This window comes from Gavialis gangeticus, unplaced genomic scaffold, assembly GCF_001723915.1.
Source record: "Gavialis gangeticus isolate Ggan-Ray unplaced genomic scaffold, GavGan_comp1, whole genome shotgun sequence".
Classification (NCBI taxonomy): Eukaryota; Metazoa; Chordata; order Crocodylia; family Gavialidae; genus Gavialis; species Gavialis gangeticus.
In genome coordinates, this window is record NW_017728992.1 from 138,791,157 (window position 1) to 138,811,517 (window position 20,361).

Consider the following 20,361-nt stretch of genomic DNA (forward strand, 5'->3'; position numbering starts at 1 on the left):
TAACACCTTAAAGTGTTTTTAAGCTCTTGTTATGCAGCTCAAAGTTGCACCACTCCAGGGAAGGATTATCTCTGATCTGCACTACCAGGCTCCTGATCTATTAAGTTGTGTCCACTTCCCACAGATGTGCCGCCCAAATTTGAAGTTCTCCAATATCTCAGGTTCTCTCACAACCCCACCCGTGAAGCAGAGATAGAAGCTTGTCCTGGCTCACTTACCCTGTAGTGGCAACTCACAACTGTGCAGGTGGAGGACAGTCAGAGAAAGCTGTCTAAGGGTGTTACTGCTCCAAACTCCAAGCTAGTACTAACACTGATCAACATTTGCGCAGCTCACAGAATAAGTTGTAACAAGGCCCTCAGGGATGGGTTCCATCTCAGCCTGTGACACAGAATTATTGTGTGATTCTAGGCAAATCACTTAAACCAAATTTTTAAAAGCTCACTAATTGTATGTCCTACATTTTCTTGCTGATCCTTGAAGAGTCTTGGGCCAGATCTGATGAAGTGTTGAGTACCTATATCTGCAAATGAAGTCAATGTTATCTGTGTTTCTTGTGATGCTAACTCCTTTTTGAAAAATCAGATCCCAGATGTCTTAAAATGGACACCCCAGAATAGGTGGTTATATTTTACCTTAACCTGTCTGTACTCATCTCACTGCATCTAAAATTAGGATAATACCCACCCAGCTCACAAGGGTGTAGTAAAGAGTAATTCATTAATATTTGTGGAGCAATTGGACACCATAGTGATAAGCACCAAAGGAAAACCTGTGGGAAAATTAATTCTTTCTTCAAAAGAGTTTGAGCAGCATGCAGTAAATAAGGTATGGAGGCACACATACAGAGAGCACAAAATAATGAAGAAGTCTTCAATGAGTGAACACCATCTACTCTGTGCACTGAATGAAACAAGGGTCCTGTGGATCATGTAATTAAAGACTATCATAAAGCATATGTTCAGTGAACCAGGGGAACACAAGTGACCTTAATTATGTGTGTTTGTCTTTTGTAGTACTTTAAAATAGTTGTGTGTGTGTGTGCGTGTCCACGTACATGCAGTTTCTGGTGAGTTTACAAAAGGAAACTGAAACAACAGAAGTATTTTATAGCATCATATTGATACCTGCAGTGGGCATTACCTTTCAATACACCAAAATGATTTCTGTCAGTTGAGTTCATGTACTAACTGAGAGAGGATAAAATCCTAATATTACCATGGACCAGTAATAAGTGTTAAGGGGTTAGGCTTTTTGCTGGTCAGTTTGACAGATGGCACCAGAATAGTGAAACTCAGGAACTGCCTGTTCCAGTTCCTGGTGTTCCCTGCCCTTACCCCTACCCCCTCCTCCAATAACAACCTCTTCATCAACCACTTTTTCCTTTCCCAATGGTGACTTTACCCTTTCCCTTGCAACTTGTCTCAGTCCCCTTTTCCTCATCTGGTCAACCCCCATCTCTATTCATCAACTTGCTTGGTCTCCTTGCTTAACAAGTATTATTATCACCTCCCCAGACATCTACCCTAGACCTAGTCACCCTACCTTTTCTACTCTCTGTATCCTTGCTCAGATCTTTTAAATAGACTATCTTCCCTACCTCTGGTTCCCAGTTAGCCACTTTCCAACCCTACTATACTGCTAGTCCTTGTGTAATAATTAAGAATAATTAAACCCATGTATGGGGTCAACTTGCAAGGCATAGAAGGGTCCCAAGCACTACTACTACTACTAGGTTTATGAGATATTCCTGGACAGGGAGTCTGTAAATTGGAGATGATATGCACTGATTTAAATTAGAGTTGGAGATGGGAAAAGGTACATTCAAATTCTTTGTAGAGCCAAAGTAACTACAGGGGTCTGAGTGCAAGGGTAAAGGGGGTAGAGGCTAAAGTCGTATTATCAATTAATGGGAAGAGCCCAGGTCGGAGAGGATGCTAGGCCTGCATGAAGCAGCAAGTATTTGTTTTGGATTTGGATTCAGCCGATGTGGAGGGACAGTGATTTGATTCGGTGATTTGAATCACTGTCCCAATTTGATTCGGTCAATTCGGATTTGATACTTCAGTGTTGATTTGGAGATTTGGCCACAGACTAAATGGGCAGCAGTCCTCACCGTGCTGGACATAGCTGCCTCCAGCTGGTATGTCTGTTGTGGTGGGTGAAGGGGGTAGGGAAGGGCCGCACGCTGCTGGTCTAGGAGGGCATGGGAGAGGGTGTATGCTCCTGGATCTGCATGGGGTGGGCTGGGCTGCACTCCAGGAGGTTAGCCTCAGCCACCCACTGCCGGGCTGCTCTCCACGGGGCAGGTGGAGTGGCAGGAAACCCCCTCCCTGAGTCCCGTTCCTCGCTGCCCTGGCTGGTCATTTTGTCCCAGCCCCAATCCCTTGCTCACTGTGGGGCATTGATCTGCCCCCACCCCTTGTCCCTTCTGTCCTCCGTCCACCCACCACAACAGATTTACCAGCTGGATGCAGCTGTGTACAGCATGGTGAGGACTGCTGCCTGTTTAGTCTATGACTGAATCTCCGAATTGGTGCCAAATCTTTTCTGGACCAATTCAGAGGCTTCCGATTTAATTTGGACCTTTTGTTTAGTTTTCCGATTTGATTCGGATTTGGTGATTCAGCCAGCGAATCAGGCTGACTCTCCTCCGAATTGAATCAGCTACCGAAGCTTTGCACAGCCCTAGAGGATGCATCTTGCAAATCAATGCACAGATGGTGTCATCAGCAGGGCTTTGGCTTCTTTAACCATAGGATTTTGTTCCAGGGAGGATTACTAGGAAAAGATGGGATCCACCTGACAAAGAGAGGGAAGAGCGTCTTCACAGACAGGCTCACTAACTTAGTGAGGAGGGCTTTAAACAAAACCCCCGGATTTGCCAGGGGATGGAGACCAAAGCCTGGAGGTATGTAGGGAAGCAGATGACCTGGAAGAAGCACAAGCAGGAGGGGACAACAGGGGAAACCTTCTCATTCTTCCGAAGAAAATAAGAAAATCAGTTAGTTACTTCAGATACCTGTACATGAACGCACAGAGCCTAGGAAACAAGGAAGAAGAATTGGAAGTCCTTACATAGTCACAGATTTGTGACATGATTGCAGTAACAAAGACAGCTTGCATGACTAGATGGGTACTGTCATGGATGGGTATAAACTGTTCATGAAGGACAGGCAGGGGAGAAGAGGAGGAGAAGTTGCCTTTTATATAAAAGAGCTGTATGATTGCTCAGAGCTCCATTATGAAACTGGAGACGGGCATGTTGAAAGTGCCTGGGTTAGCATTAGAGGGGAGATCAACAAGGGTGATGCTGTGGTGGGTATCTTCTGTGGACCACCAGACCAGGAGGATATGGAAGATGAGGCTTTCTTCACACAGCTAGTGGATGTTTCCAGATTACAACCCCTGGTTCTGATAGAGGACTTCAGTCACCCTGACGTCTGCTGAGAGGGCAATATAGCAGTGCACAGGCAATCCAGGAAGTGTTTTGGAGAGTGTTGGGGACAACTTTCTGGTGCAGATGTTGGAGAGGCCAACTAGGGGCCATGCTCTTAGTTGGCAGGGAATGTAGAAATGGATGGCAACTTGGGCAGCACTGACCATGACATGATTGAGTTCAGGATCCTGATGAAAGGAAGGAAGGAGAGCAGCAGAATAAGGACCCTGGACTTTAGAAAAATAGACTTTGATTCATTCAGGGAACTGATGGGCAGGATCCCCTGGGAGTCCAGTATGAAGTAGAAAGAAGTCCAGGAGTCATGGTTGTACTTTAAAGAAACTTTACTGAGGGCACAGGAACAAACAATATTGATGCACAGGAAGACTAGTGAGTATGGCAGAAGACCAGCTTGGCTTAGCAGGGAACATTTCAATAAGCTAAAACACAAAAAAGGAAGCTTACAAGAAATGGAAACTTGGACAAATGACTAGGGAGGAGTATAAGTGTATCACTTGTGCTTGAAGAGATGAAATGAAGGCCAAAATGTAACTGAAGTTGCAGCTAGCAAAGGACATGAAGGGTAACAAGAAGGGTTTCTCCAAGTATGTCAGCAACAAGAGGAAGATGAGGGAAAGTGTCGGCCCCTTACTGAAAGGGGGAAGTAAACTAGTCAGACAGGGGATACAGAAAAGGCTGAAGTACTCAATGCTTTTTTTCACTTCAGTCTTCACAGGCAAGGTCAGCTCCCAGACTACTGTACCTGGCCACAGTTTGGGGAGGAGGTGAGCAGCCAACAATGGTGAAAGAACAGGATAGGGACTATTTAGAAAAGCTGGATGTCAACAAGTGCCAAGGGATGGATGTGATGCACCTGAGAGTGCTGAGTTGGCTGATGTGATTGAAGAGCTGCTAGCTATTATCTTTGAAAACTTGTGGTGATTGGGAGAGGTCCTGAATGATTGCAAAAGGGCCATCTTTAAGAAAGGGAAAGAGGAAGATGTTGAGAACCACAGACTAGTCAGCCACACCTCAGTCCCTGGAAAAATCAAGGAGCAGGTCCTCAAGCAATCCATTTTTAAGTGCTTAGAAGGGAAAGAAGGTGATTAGGAATGGTCAGCATGGATTCACCAACGGCAAGTTATGCCTGACCAACCTGAATGCTTTCTATGATGAAATGACTGGCTCTGTGGATGCAGGAAGAGCAAAGAATGTGATGTAACTGGACTTTACCAAGGCTTTTGATATGGTCTCCCACAACATTTTCATAGGCAACATAAGGAAGTACAGGTTGGATGAATGGACTGTAAGGTGGATAGAAAACTGGCTGGATCATTGGACTCATCGGTAGTAGTCAATGGCTTGATATCTAATTGGCAGCCAGTATCAGATGGAGTGCGCCAGGGGTCAGTCCTGGGGCTGGTTTTGTTCAATAACTTCATCAGTGATCTGGAAGATAGGATGGAGTACACTCTCAACAAGTTTGTGGATGATGCCATGTAGTAACCCTAAAGGGTAGGATAGGACTCAGAGAGACCTCGACAAGTTGGCGGCTCAGACCAAAAGAAATTGGTTGAAGTTCAGTAAGGACAAATGCAAAGTCCTGCACTTAGAATGGAACAATCCCATATAGTAGTACAGGCTAGTGATTGATGGGCTAAGTAGCAGCTGTGCAAAAAAAGACCTAGGAGTTACAGTGGACAATGAGCTGAATATGAGCCAGCAATATTCACTTGTTGCAAAGAAGGCTAACAGTATACTGGGCTGCATTAGTACAGGAGATTGAGAGAAGTGATTCTTCCCTTCTATTCTGCAGTGGAGTACTGTGTCCAGTTTTGGGCCCTGGAATAGGTTATCCAGAGAGGTTGTGGAATTTCCATTTTTAGAGGTTTTTAAGACCCAGCTAGATAAAGCTTTGGCTGGGATGATCTAGTTGAGGATCGTTCTGCTTTGAGTAGGGGGTTGGTCTAGATTACACCTTGAGGTCCCTTCCAACTCTAATTTTTATGATTCTATAAAATTAGACAATTGGGCTTTCTATATCCAGCAGAGGTAAATATGGAAGGATCTATCCAGTAGTAGGAACTAAAACAGGGAAAATGAGGGATAAAGGGAAGCATGTGGTATTTTTCACTCTTTAACAAAAAGAAAAAGTAAGCCACACTTTTACAAATAAAAGATATTAACACCTTTCAGCTGCATAGCTTCAAGAAGCTTAAAACCAAAACTGGGTGATCTGAAATGTTTTGTATTGGAGGAAGACATAGACATAACTAGTGTTTTTGAGACAGAGTGAAATGAGAATCTACCTATGCAATCTACACTATTTCAGTATTTATGAAGCAGTCAGTGCACTATCTGAGCACCAGTTGATATTGCTTACTTCCACAGTATGTCACGTGAGTAGCTCTAACAAATTCAGCTGCAGATATGAGGCTTAAACCTCAGATTAATCAATGGACCGCTGTAATTTTTGGCTACAAGCCATGTAGTAAAAATAGATTAGGCAGTAGGTGTTAACACGTAGCACTATAATGGGAAGGATTCCTTAGAGTCTATTGTAAGGGAAGTTCTGGATGATGAGGATGTATACAGTCTCAAGCCTCAGAAAAAATTTGATGATAGAGCACACTTTAAGAAGTGACAGAGAAATTTCAAAAAGATCAGTCTGAGTAACTGCATAAACATTTGGACACTGCTCCAATTAATATAGATGTGGGAGGGGGGATGCTTTTCATTATATTCTTTGTATAATTCTCAGCATTTGTTTTAGGAAAGGTTTTTCCCCAGTCCCTCTGCAGTCAAAGCATGTATACCTCTCTACCAGAGCCGAGGCTCAGCGTGTGCGTGTGCGTGTGCGTGTGCGTGTGTGTGTGTGTGTGTGTGTGCGTGCATGCATATGTGTGTGTGCGCGCGTGCACAAGCATACGTATTTTTCCTGGCCAGTTAAAGCACTCTATGGATTTAGTCTGTTTCTAGTGATATAGTTGCATCCAATCCACATTATAATGTGTTATATCTGATCTGTGAGCAGCTATTGCAGGTGTCGTCTTAAGTGAGGATTTGAAAGCCCATGGGAGGAGTCTTTGGCAAAAACACTCTTACACACACTCAATTTTATTTTTGTTTGGGTGGATGATTAGAAGTATCTACACTGTCCTCAGCAAAAATAACCCCCACAAAGGCAGTGATGCGATCTCCATATCCTCAAAGCAGCTTAGATTTTCCATTGTGAACATTGAATAATTTAAGTGGTATTTGGAGTGAACAGTTTGCAAAGAATCCGTAGATCACTATAGTTCCACAAAACATTTGTTAAATAATTTGGAACAACAAATATTTCTGTGAAAAGTATTGTTTTCAAATTGTTCAAGCACAGAAAAGGGCTAAATAAAATTAATATGATTCACTGCAAATAGTTCACCTGGTTCTGCCTGACACTAAACTTCAAGAAATGGAAACTTTAAAACTGATGGAAGCTAATTTAGTCACATGACAAGGCATAGAACAAGGATTTTTCAGGTCAGAAAAAGTATCCTTTAAAAATGGAAATCCAGTCAAGTGATGTTAATAGAACTGAACATACAGCTTGGCTAAGAGGAACAAATAAGCGAAGATACATAGTAAAGACAAATAGGAATTGTTTAACTACATCAGAAATAGAAAGCCTGAAGGAGAGTCATTAGGTCTGCTAGACCACCGGAGTGTAAAGGAGTCAATCAGAGGGGACCCAGAGATGGAAGGGAAGCTAAGAAATTCTTTAACACTGGTCTTTATCAAAAGATAAAGGAGAAGTACATACACTACAAATGTTCTTTTGGGGTAATTCTGGGGATTTATTGTTAGTGAAAGAGAACCAGGAAAAATCTACTATGTAAAAGCAGTGGAGAGCAGTAAATCTTTTGGATTCCTCTATACATATGGAAATTATGAATGGGAGTGCCATCGTCACCTTTAACATGATGTCTGTTACCTAATCTTGAGTAAGATGCATAAGAAATAGAAATGTCTGGGGAAGAACAGAAATTACTAGAAATGAGGAGGCAAAGAAGGCCTATGAAAAGAAATGAACCTGGAATAAGGTAGAGAAAAAAGAGGTATATGAAACAGTGAAGGATATTATAAAGACCCACTTAGAATTCCATTGTTTCTTCTTTCCTGTAAGACAAGGGGGAAAAAAGTACACAGATAGACTATTTAAGTCCCTGGAGAGACTTGTATTAGCTTCAGTGGTCTTTGAATCAGGCCTAAGTATTGGATAATGTTTGACAATACTGTGTATATGATTAACAAATGAGGTAAAAAATTACGTTTCAAATACCCTTGGTTAGTTTTCATGCCAGGAAACACTAAAAGTCTCCATACCCTACATTGATGGGAGAAACAGCAATTTCTATGAACCATAATGGCAGCCAAAAGACAAATACAGATGAACTGGAAAAGTTAAACTACTGTCAACATAGATTCATGCTTCAGTGCCTTTTCAGGGGTAGCCAAGTAAGAGAAGTTTTCATTTTTGCATAATAAATGATTAACCGTACATCTCCAATCACATCTGGAAAACATTGCTAAGTTGCATTCTGAATAGCTGACATTCTCTGTTAATAGTTTTGTCTGCATAAGCTGCTTTTCCTTATTGCAAAACATTTGATAAACTATTAATATAAAAATAAAATTACAGAGTACTATTTCCCAATTTATTATAAGGCTGTGTTTAACTTAGAATTAACTTACCAAAAATAATTCCCACGTATCTTCACAATAGGACATAAGCCTTTTCTCAACCAATTCTCAGAGAGTGGGAGGAAAAATAGAGAGCATTCTATCCAACCCAGCAACTAAAGAAGGGGGGAGCATGCTCACAGGAACCAAAATGGAAAAGTTGCCACTCCCTTTTATTTGGAGGACATTCTCTCTCTGTCTCCAGCAGCTGGTGGAAGTCTGTGGTGGTACATATGGTTTAAAAAGAAAAAGACAGACTAGATTATCCTAATGCATCTCTTCTATCTTTCAGAAGCAAAGGGAAGGAAATACTCTTCCTAGTTAACAGCAAAGGATAGGAAAGGGGACAAGGGAGAAGACAGAGGCCTTCACTGAGAGGTACAGTGTGTGGCAAATGAGAAATAAGAACATATGCAGGTGTAGCAAATGGACACTATAGATATAATAAGTGACATTAGTTGGCAGAGATACTATCACTATATGCCAATACGGCACTGCCTACTACAAAACTGCCACAGGCACAATTCTGTAACATAATAGTATTTCAGTAAGACAAAACTAATTGTGTAACATTTCTGAAAAATCCACAAGCTTAAAACAAAATACCAGAGCAGGGAAGGCACTTTGATTCCACTTTGCATTATCTAGTCTCTGTGATGGCCATCAGTGTATTATAACCTTGTTTCCAGAATTAATCCTTGCTGCTAGTGGGACTTGTAGAGCATTTATGGAAACAGTTGCTAATTTACTGGTGGTGTTATGCATTGCTCAGATACATTTTCTTTGGGAATGAAGACCTTTGAAGATAACCTTAAAGAACAAAATTGGGAGTGACCACAGATTATGTCCAGACAGCTATTTCCTTGTAAATATATATATAGTACTTTGCAAGTTAAATCGTTGAAGCATAGAAAATTAGGGTTGGAAGGGACCTCAGGAGGTCATCTAATCCAACCCCCTGCTCAAGGCAGGACCACCCCCAACTAGATCATCCCAGCCAAAGCATTGTCTAGCCAAGCCTTAAAAACCTCCAAGGATAGAGATTCCACAACCTCTCTGGGTAACTTGTTCCAGTGTTTTACAACCCTCCTAGTAAGAAAATTCTTCCTAATGTCTAACCTAAACTTCCCTTGATGCAACTTGAGACAATTACTCCTTGTTCTGTCATCTGCCATCACTGAAAACAGTCTACCTTCATCTTCTTTTGAACTCTGCCCCCTTACCCCTCAGGTAGTTGAAGGCTGGTATTAAATCCCCTCTCAGTCTTTTCTTCTCTAGACTAAATAAGTCCAGTACCCTCAGTTTTTCCTCATAAGGCATGTCTGCCACCCCCTCACTATTTTTGTTGTCCTCTGTTGGACCCTCTCCAATTTGTTCACATCCCTTCTGTAGTGGGGGACCAAAAACTGAACACAGTACTACAGATGTGGCCTCACCAGTGCTGAATAGAGGGGAATAATCACTTCCCTTGACCTGCTGGGAACAATCCTACCAGTGCAGCCCAGTATGCCATTAGCCTTCTTTGCAGCGACGATGCACTGTTGGCTCATATTCAGCTTTTTGTCCATTGTAACCTCCAAGTCCTTTTCTGTAGAGCTGCTACCCAGCCAGTCAGCCTCCTGCCTTTACTGGTGCGTGAGATTGTTCTGTTCTAAGTGCAGGACTTTGTACTTGTCCTTGTTGAACCTCATGAGATTACTTTTTGCCCAATCTTCCAATTTGTCAAGGTCACTCTGCATCCTAGCCTTACCCTCCAGAATATCTACTGCTCCCCCCAGCTTGGTGTCATCTGCAGACTTGCTGAGGGTGCACTCTATGCCATCTTCCAGGTCGCTGATGAAGACATTGAACAAAATCTGGGGCACTCCACTTGATACTGGCTACCAACTAGATATTGAGCCATTGATTACTACACTCTGAGCACGATGCTCCAGCCAGTTTTCTGTCCACCTTATAGTCCATTCGTCCAGCCCATACTTCCTTAACTTCCTGTGAGAATGTTGTGGGAGACTGTATCAAAACCATCCCTAAAATCAAGGTACACCATATCCACTGGTCTCCCCACATCCACAGAGCCAGTCACCTGATCATAGACAATCAGGCTGATCAGGTATGACTTGCCCTTCGTGAATCCATGCTGACTGTTCAGATCACCTTCTTCTCCTCCAAGTGCTTGGAAATGGATTCCTTCAGGATCTGCTCCATGATTTTTCCAGGGACTGAGGTGAGGCTGGCTGATCTGTAGTTCTCTAGATCCTCCGTTTTCCTTTTCTTAAATATGGGCACTATGTTTGCCCTTTACCAATCATCTGAGAAACTCCTGATCACCATGAATTTTAAAAGATGATGACCAATAGCTCTGCAATCTCATCAGCCAACTTCCTCAATGCTCTCAGGTCCATCCTGTCTGGCCCCATGGACTTGTATATGTCCAGCTTTTCTGAATTGTCCCTAACCTATTTTGCCACTGTTGGCTGCTCATCTCCTCCCTAAACTGTGCTGCCAGGTGCAGTAGTCTGGGAGCTGACCTTGTCTGTGAAGACTGAAGTGAAAAAAAAGTATTGAGTACTTCAGCTTTTTCTGCATCCTCTGTCACAACATTCCCTCCCCCATTCAGTAAGGGACTTCTTATAAGCTTCCTTTTTGTGACTTAGTTTACTGAAGAGTTCTCTGCTAAGCCAAGCTGGTCTTCTGCCATACTTGTTAGTTTTCCTGCGCATTGGGGTGTTTTGTTCCTGCACTCTCAGTAAAGCAAGGTAATCTGTGAAGTATTAACAAATATGCTGCTATTCAACACTAATAAAGTATTCTACCCTAGACTGAATTCAGAGAAATTAGTTTTGGAAAAAGGTATACATTCACAAAGTATAAATTACTGTTAGTTGTACATATTTCTGTATGCGTTCAAGTAACAGATAATATCCATTCATTAAGCATTCCGTTGCTCCAGAAATATTATTTTGTAGGTATCCATAATTTCCTTGAGTGCTTAGAAAGAAAGAGGAAAAGAAAACTGGGAGTGAAACCCTGGTCACAGCTTACATCAATGACAAAACACCATTAACTTCAATAGCACTAGGTTTTTATTCTATGGTTTTAACTCATACAGTTGCTCATTTAGGACCAGATTCTAACAAGTCTTACTCTTGCAAATGGACCCATTGATTTCCATGTGGCTTTTCAGTTGAGAGAGGATGGTATGGTTCTGACTTGTTGAGGCAAAAATAGCTGCAAAGTGCTGTAGGAGTTGTGGCCTAAAGGAATAGAGACATTCTTTACATGCATATCTGCTTCTTACTAATATACAAGGTGTACACTAATTAAACTGAAAAAGTTGACTGTTTCCTTGCATTTTCCTTTGGAGGTCCAAGATGAGAAAATTTGGAATGCATTTGAATGCAATAAATGATTCAGCTAAAATCTTGAATGAGCTCTTTGACACAGAAAACTAGGCATCCTAGTCTCCCTTTGTGTTCTGTAGGACCTTATTTACAGATCTCTCTGACTTTGTACATCTTCTGGCTATAAGAGAAATTTGGGATATTCAGCATGTTAAATATCTGACTCTCATTTGTCTCTTAAATTATCTTTCAATCTCATGTTCCTGTCAAAGCCAAATATATTCACTCTTTGTGAGTATCACAGGCTACATACAGACATTCAGTTTCTATCAGGAGAATTGCCGTTTTCCCAGTAGAAACCACAACTGTGCAGGGTTCAAGCTTTTTCTTCTGGAGAAAAAATGGCCATACCAGGAAAAAAACCCACAGAAATAACCAGCGTTAAATTGCTCATGGGAGAGTTTCTCCTGGGAGACTGAATGTCTGTGCTTTCCCCTGGCTTAACTCTTACTGGCAACCAAGAGAAGTGATCACATGCAAGACTCAGGTTTTAGCTAGACAAAATCAAATGCAACAGAATGTACAGTGCAATTTCATGAATGTTCCTATGCAAGGCCTGGCTTTCAGGAAGCAACAAGTGAAAGAACAACTAGAACAAACATGTCCACCATAACCCAAAGACATAATTAGGAATAGGGCACATAAATACTATATCCTCACACAGCAACTAGCTACCTTAAAACAGAGCATGGTGGACATGAAACTGTCATGGAGCTGGAAGAAGGTTCCTGTGCCTTCCTAAGACTGGTGTCACTGCAGTCTAGAGAAGGCATGGGGGCAGCTGCTTTCTTCATCCCATAAACAGGAGGGGTGGGAAGGAGTAGCCCCAGCTGCTCCCTGCCTGCTTTTCACACTGGAGTTCCCAATGAGAGAATCAGGCTGGGGCTTTGCTATGCTGCTTTATTTGCTCAGCTCCCACTGTCTCCTGCCTGCTTCCCCTTGCCATGGAACCTGAGTGCTCCCCACGCCGCCCCTTGCACTCCTCTGGGTCAGCCCAGGGCAGTGCAAGGAGTGGGGCTATTCTTCTGTGGGGAAGAGTGGCCAATTAATTGGTGGGCTGGGGGGCATTTTCTTGGAGCTGCAAGCCTCCTGAGGATATCTGTAGCAGCTGCTGCTTTTCAGCAGCCTCTTGACAGCCTGCCCACTACCAGGTATGGGAAAGGGCAGGCTGCCAAATAATGGGCTCCCCTTTGGGGAAGGGGTAGTCCAGACCTAAAGTGCCTCCTGGCTGAAGAGTTTGCCTGTGAAGTTCTCCAGCCATGGAGCTTGGTTAACATCTGTATGGTCCAACTCCTTGGCTATTTTTCTACCAGCAGGAATTGATTCCAGTAAGAGAGAATGTCTGTACATAGCCACAGTCAATTAATGTAGTTTCTTATCCATCGCACTCAATCTCATATACTCAATTTTTCTTCTTCTCACATGCATACACTACAATTAGTTATCTACAACTGGTTGGTCATCCATATTCTGTTAATCACTCGCTGTTTACCACTGGAAAGGAACAAAGAGACAGAAGAATCAAGAGAAGCACGGGCAGTTGATTTTCAGTGGAGTAAAAGAAAGGGCCCAGAGGCTTGAAATCCACTGGGCAGGACTTAGGGACTCGGCTGATCAGCAGGGAAACCACACTATTGCTAAGCAGGGGAAAATGGAGATGTCTTGTTTACCTGATTACTATAGTACTCTTAAATTAAAGGAGAGACAGATGTTTTAGGTCCACCATGCTGTGCTTTAACTGGTTGCTGGTTGATGTGTGAGGATTTAGCATTTATCTGCCCTATTCCTAATTATGTCTTTGGGTTATTGTGGGAACATTTGGTCTATTTGTTCTTTCACTTGCTGCTTCCTGCAAGCCAGGCCTTGCCTAGACCTGAGTAGGAATACTCCTGAAACAGCATTGTACATTTTGTAGCATTTGACTTTGTCTGGCTAAAACCTGGATCTTGCATGTGGATCACGCAGGATCCACACAAGCAAAACTGTATGTCCATGCGTGATTTCATTAGGGCTGTGACTGGTCATATGTTTTTGCCTGCACAAATCTGACTGCAAAATATATAGCTTAATTAATTACTGAGTACAGTATAGACTATATATAATAAAGCATACAGTGGGCTAATTAACTTGGCTTCTGGAGCCTTACCTTCTGCATTCTTCATCTTTTTTATGATACTAACTACTGGAATAGCAGCATTTTTGCATTTGATTCTAAATCACTTATAAGAAAAATGTTGATAATGTTAAACTCAAAGCCCAACATCAAAAGGGATTTTCAACATTTGGATAAAATACAACCAGGTGTGAATAAAATATCATATTGCAGTAGTAAGTGTTATTAAAACCATTAAAGTACTTTGAATCCTATGTTCTATTTATTTTCAAAGCTGACATCTGTAAATGTATATAGGTAGAATTCTTGTAAATTTAAAACAGAGTATTAGGATTTGCGTCATCTGAAGCAGCATTGCATTTTTGTTGAATCTGTGACCAAAATGTTAACAACTAAATGCTTAGTAAAATGTGAAGTAAGAAAAAAAACTTGCTAAAAATTGGTATTTATGGAAACTCAGTACAGATGTGCACCCCATAGTACATTTGGTGTTTAGGCTCAATACTTGTTTTAAGGCATGTTTGGTATTTACCCTCTTTTACGTTTTGAACAATTGCTTTTATACTGGAATTACTGCATTTTCATTGGATTGTTTTGATCAACCTGACAGTGTAAATTTGCAGCAGTCATAGGCACTCCTGCTGTTTTTCCTAAAGAATATATGAGAAGCTAGATTATCAGTTTTTGTCCATTAAATATATTTCTGAAATGAATGCCATACATATTTTAAATGAATGCCAAATGTATTTTCTAAGAGTGAATTCCATTGAAAACCAAGGCAGCCAATTTATTCTGTGCATAATAATGATATTAATTTTTATGGTGTGTATAAGTTACATTTTGATTAGTTTTTTGTATGATTAAAAATTTGCAAAGCCTTTATGGCCCCCAGGAGCCTACCTGTAATAAACAGCTCTCACCTTCTAAACCATAAAACAGGTTTGCACTGCAGTACTTGAACGTTAGAGCTAATTGCCTTGCTACATCAAAGGGAGTACCAGAAGGCTGAGAAAAATCACAGAAGGGGGATGGGGGATAGGGGGCAGCTTCACCTCTAAAGGTTATGTGTTTGTGGCTTGGTGGAGCCCTGTAAAGTTATGGCCTCAGAACTGCTGTTTGCGATTAAGTTGATGGGGAAAGTCTATCCTGCAATCTCTCCCCGCTGCTGACACAGAGTCTTTGTTCGCATTCAGATTTCTCAAACTGTTGCCAGGGTCAGGCTGAGGTCAGACACCATGATGATGTATAGGAGAACATGTCTGGGAATTTCTCTCACACTTAAAACACATACCAGAAAAACAGGAGAGCACCCTGCAAAAATTGTCTGATGAGACCCAGATGATACTGTAGCTTTTCTTGTAGTACCTTCATAATTTTCTTCCTCTTTTCCTGACACACACACAATGTTTTATTAATGTGTGCCATGATAGCCCTTACAATTTTATGTCCCCTCAAGATAAGGACACTCAGTAGCACTTTGACACTTCATTTTCCAGCCCAGGGGGATTGGGCCAGTAAATCTAGTGAAAGAAGGAATGCGTCCATTCCCAAGGATGAGTCAAAAAGGAATTGCCATTGGCTGTTTCAGGCCATGGTGCCTGACACTAGATATGAGTCTCATGCGTGTGCACTTGGCATTAACACAGCCCAATCCAGTCATGATCACAGACACACAGCATCCCAAACTGTGCTCCCCTGCCACCCTAACAAATACTACCTTGTTTCCAGCTGTGACTAAGATGCCTACCATGTTTGATTAGCAATCATCACTGAGAGCAGAGGGGAGTGGGGAGAGGCGAAAACAGCCAGAAGTGGTTCCCCCTCCTCCTCATTTTGATGGTAATATTTTTATGTGCATTTATTGTAAAAAGATGGGACTGCCTTTCGCAGTATTGTTTGAAAAACAAATGGATATTGATGCTTAGCTTTCCTTATCTATTGGCATAAGGGAGTCAGTGTTTTACATTTTGGCTGGTACTTTTTAAATTCAGAGTTGCAGCTTTTTCTCTTGTTCTCTTGTAATTTTACTAAAGGTTTTCCATAGAGTTGAGAAGCCGGTAAGCTCACCACTGTCATTCTCAGGGTTGTTTGCCTAAGTGTACAGTTTCAGTGCATGGTTGGCAAGTAAGGCACTAAGTAGCAATTTTTTTGTGCTCAGCTGCTACATATGACAGAGGATATTTCATTCTGCTGTCAGAATGTTATTAATAAAACATGGGGTGCGGAGAGGGCCACTATTTCCCCTTTCAATCACTATAGCATTTACAATGAAAATTTTATGCAGTGTGTAATTTTCAGTTAATGCTTGACACTTAAAATGTCGGTAGCTGCATTTTGTATGGTTCCTGAAGGGTTAATTGTATCATGTTCCCTGCATAAAAGCTTTGCTTATCAAAAGTGAATAGAAGAGTGTATGCAAATGCTTGTCTGTGACCTTTTGCCTTTCCAGGGTTAATTTATATGGTCATTAAAGATTTTATGAAATTGAGCAGCCTGGTGCTTTGAATCCCATTTTACCTTCACCTCCTAATTTATATAATTCCTACCTGAACTGGGAAATATGATTTTTATTTTTTTGTACTGCAATGAAAACAGCATGGTTTGCTGTAGGGAGTTGCAAGTCTGGTTATCGGGCATTACTCAGATTGCTAAAAATTCATTAAAATGTGACATCAGCACAGTGAGAGACAAATGATCACAGGATGAAAAGGAACAGTGGGCCTTTCATGGATTAGTGCTACACAGCCCCAGCATAGAAGCTAACCACATAAACAGATTAATCCACCAGTAGCAGCATAACTAAGATTTACAGAATAATTAAATAGGGTTGAGTTACTGTGAAGATTTCCATGTAATCTAGCTGGTGTGAACACATAAGTGAGGTGCGGGTAATGCCGCTTCCTTAGGAGCAATATACCAAATTGGAGCATTTACCTTGAATAGCTCCCCCTGGAGACAAAATCTGAGACTTCTCCAACAAAGCCAAAGGTTTATACCTAATACAGTACACAATTAGCAGGATACAGTTATACTAATAGGATTTATATTCTAGTTTCTTTGGGGGGGGAGGGACTTTAAAACACATTTTTATATGTGCTTTGTTTTGTTCAATCTGTCTTGCATGTTCATTTTAAAACTCAAATCACTCCTAGCCAGCAAGTACTAATGAGGTGCTTTAGATGTGTTACATTCATGAGTATTGTATGCTCTGATAAAGATATGTTTATAATTTCTGAGTAGAATCTGAAATATAACAGATTATTCATAACTAATATCAAATTTCTTTAACTACCCATTCTTCCCCCACCCCTCTTTCTTCACCTCCCCACCACTGTCCTTTAGTGCTGTTCTTATTAAAAACTGTATTTTTAATTAATGTTAAATGGTCACTAAGTTAGATCTTCTCTGTGCTTATCCACAGAAGAACAAGGTGAAGATACAGAAGGGTCTACTAAAAGTATATCAGTGGCTGTTGCTGATGATAAAGACACAAGTGAGAGAGACAATAGTGAAGGCAAGAAAGCTAGTAAAGACTCTGGTAAGATGCTAGAATTTTGTCCCCCCACCCTCCCCACTTACCCCTCTTTTTTCTACTTATTAAATGCACTTTCATTTGAAGCTGTCTGGACATTCCCACTACTATTCATTGCATGTGCGTTTTGCATGTGATTTCTATCAGTAGCCTCCCATTGACCTATTTTTAATCATAACCATCTGACAGGATAGATGCGGATAAGTTGAAGAATATTACAGGACGACCAGTGAGATTATTTTTTAATCAAATCAGTTTGTGTGCTTGTAATTTTTTAAGCGCCTTTCATTAATCTTAGCTGTACTTGTGATTCCTCTGATGGCATATTAATTTTTCATAAGCGTAGGATTAGGTACCACTTGAATTTTTTTCCTGCAATCAAATTTTGCCCCCCTTACAGCCCTAAGAATGAAGGGTTATATATATTTTGTTACTACTGTCTGATGACTCTCATTCAAGAATCTGCCCTCTTCCTGGGCATTTATTTGAGGTATTTAGAAAAAAATACACAAAATCCAGTGAAAAAGTTTGCAGATGATTCAGCCTAAGAAAGAGGAAATATCATTGAAAACGGATTATGGGTTGGGTAATTTTGATCTCCTGGAATAGACAAAGCCCAGTAATGAAAGCTACTGTCTTTGAAAACAAAACTCCTATGTCATGACATTTACTTGTGCACAAACAAACCTAGAGCCAGCATCTGGTGTAGATACCCAAGGCTTTTTCTGTGTTTGATTTGGCAAATATGTGACTTCATCCATGCTTTTTATGTATGAGATGGAAATCTATGGTCGCAATGAATATTACATTGGCTACTTTTGCTGCACGCTATACCTAGTTACATTATGTTGGATTCATTGAAGCAGAAGAAGTGCTGAAACAGGTTGAAGCCTATTAGTTTCAGGTAGTCATATATCTTTTCCTTGTATCCCAATGACAGCAGCATATAAAGGAGCTTGTATTCTCCATAAAGACATTTAGTTGTACAGGAAATGTAATTTTACATACAAAGTTACTTAAACTAGAATTAGTCCATATTGGTAATTCAGTCTTTACATATTAAAAAAATGGAAATTTATTTAAAAAATATGGATTGCTTTTTCTCTGCCAAATTAATTCAAAAGACTGTGTTAGGGATTAAAGTGAGGTTTAAATTTGCTTGTTGACGTGCTGAGGTCAATATTACAGTTTCAGAATCTCAGCAGCACTTCAGTTTTATTTTTGAAATCAAGGAACTACAGAAAGTCTGATGATGACAAACATAGTGTTGAGAAAGACACTATGTTATGGTTTAAAATATATATCCCCCTTGGCTGGCTCACTGACTTGGAAGGAGCTGTCTGCAGTACTATAAAGTCATGCTCCAAAGCTGGCTTGGGTCTTTCTGGGTTGTCTAATCACTGGGTCATCCTGGACGTGTTTCAAGGGAAAGATGACAGCCACTTGACGCAAACATTTCCTATCATGCTCTCCACCTAGGGGGCACTGGAATCCACTTCAGAGGATTTATCTGCCTGTTCTCTGTAAAACAAACTCATTCATAGTTGTTTAGGAAAGAGGGAGGTATTAAAGGTCCAGCGGAGAAAATGATGGAATCTAGGAGAAATAGCGTGGGGGGAATTCTCAAGATTCCATCAGGATTAGTCTATCATCTGGGCCGAGTTTAATTAGGGCAAACCTATGTCCAGATGCCTGCTGGGTGCACTACAAAAAAACAGCATAATTGTTGTGCACTCCCATGTCAGCAATTACGCAGATATCTTGGCAATAAGTTCCATATAAAAACAAATGCTGAAATATAAATGATTGCTCTGATGCTTTACAGCAAGCACAGAAAATAGTTTATAGTGTAAGCACATGAGTTGACCTTTTAGGAACTTAAAAAAAAATTTAAATTAATTCTGCATATGTAACACTCAAGCCATCATCTTAATTCTCACTTAGCTGACAAGTATTTCTAATGACTGCATAACTGCTTATGTATAATTGAATGTTAATTTGGGTTTTTTTTCATGAATTGAGCATTGAAAGTCTTGCCAAAGAATCTCAGGAAAACCAATAAATTAATCACAATCTTAACAAGTTAGACAGGAAAGTGGTGTGACCCCTCTTTAGCATAGAATCTATTAGACAAGAAAGGATTAACATGCATTTAGTAACAGTATGTTTGTGTAAGCTGTTGTGCTGTATTGCTTACCTTATCTCAAGGACTGGAGCTTTCAAAATGAGACTTGGCAATATGCAAGTTATATTTGTTGAATATTCATTCAGAATAGAAAAGCCTACTAATGCCTCATTTATATTGTCATTTAAATCTAGTGCCACTTTAGATTAATTATAATCCAAATTACAGCTCTATGCAATGCAAGAATTAATATGGAATTTATCCAGATTAATATATTTGCATTGAAAATGTAATATGTCTCTGCCATGGCTAAGGGGAGCACTTTTTAATAAGGTAGTAAACATGAGGAAGGATGGAAATTAACCTTCATTATTGCAATGAAAATTATCCTTTCATTCTGCTCTAATTAGAAAGAATACTGTACCAGTAATTATAATTTTAGAATTATTTTGGAGCTGAATAACATCATTTGATATGTCAGAAGTCTTAAATTATGCAATATTTATCAAATACATTGATTCATAAATAACAAATCACTATTTTTATTATATTTTAGGGATTTAATTTCATGAGTGAACATTTTATTGGACTTCCCCTGTTTGTTATTATTAACATAAACATTTTTATTTTTATGTTAGGATTTTGGAATTATGAAATAGGTGATTGGATCTGAATTGCAGTAAATGTCATTTTTGTATTAGCAATCTTACTTGTGTTAAATAATTCTGTAAGTGACAGGTAGTCATTGACTAGTCTATTTCATTGTGCTTATTTATAATTAAGCTTAGTTTTTGAACTAAAAACATTGAAATTACATTATTCATCTAAAATAATGCTGTGCATTTTACACCATAAAATGAATTATGACTATTTAATTAGCCAGAGAACAACAAGTAGTGTGTGGCTAGAACAAAAAGTGTATATTTAAAACACAAATAACAACAAGGTTTAGTTTTTTTTTTAAAAACTACATATTGAATACAATGCCAATGGACTATCCAGTTTTACACACAAGAAAATATTGCAGGT

General features: G+C 40.2%; 1 protein-coding gene and 1 long non-coding RNA gene across 2 annotated transcripts in view; one reads left to right on the forward strand and one right to left on the reverse strand.

Annotated features, from left to right (window-relative positions):
• The window catches only part of LOC109304973, a 23,669-nt gene extending 23,375 nt beyond the window's left edge, over positions 1 to 294 (reverse strand). The window contains exon 1 of the long non-coding RNA XR_002099520.1: positions 219 to 294. This is a non-coding gene — a long non-coding RNA (uncharacterized LOC109304973). The remainder of the gene's footprint in view (positions 1 to 218) is intronic.
• The window catches only part of ZFHX4 (zinc finger homeobox 4), a 211,127-nt gene that overhangs the window by 155,269 nt on the left and 35,497 nt on the right, over positions 1 to 20,361 (forward strand). The window contains exon 5 of the mRNA XM_019527824.1: positions 17,097 to 17,213. Within this exon, the coding sequence (XP_019383369.1) occupies positions 17,097 to 17,213 (117 nt within the window). The remainder of the gene's footprint in view (positions 1 to 17,096; positions 17,214 to 20,361) is intronic.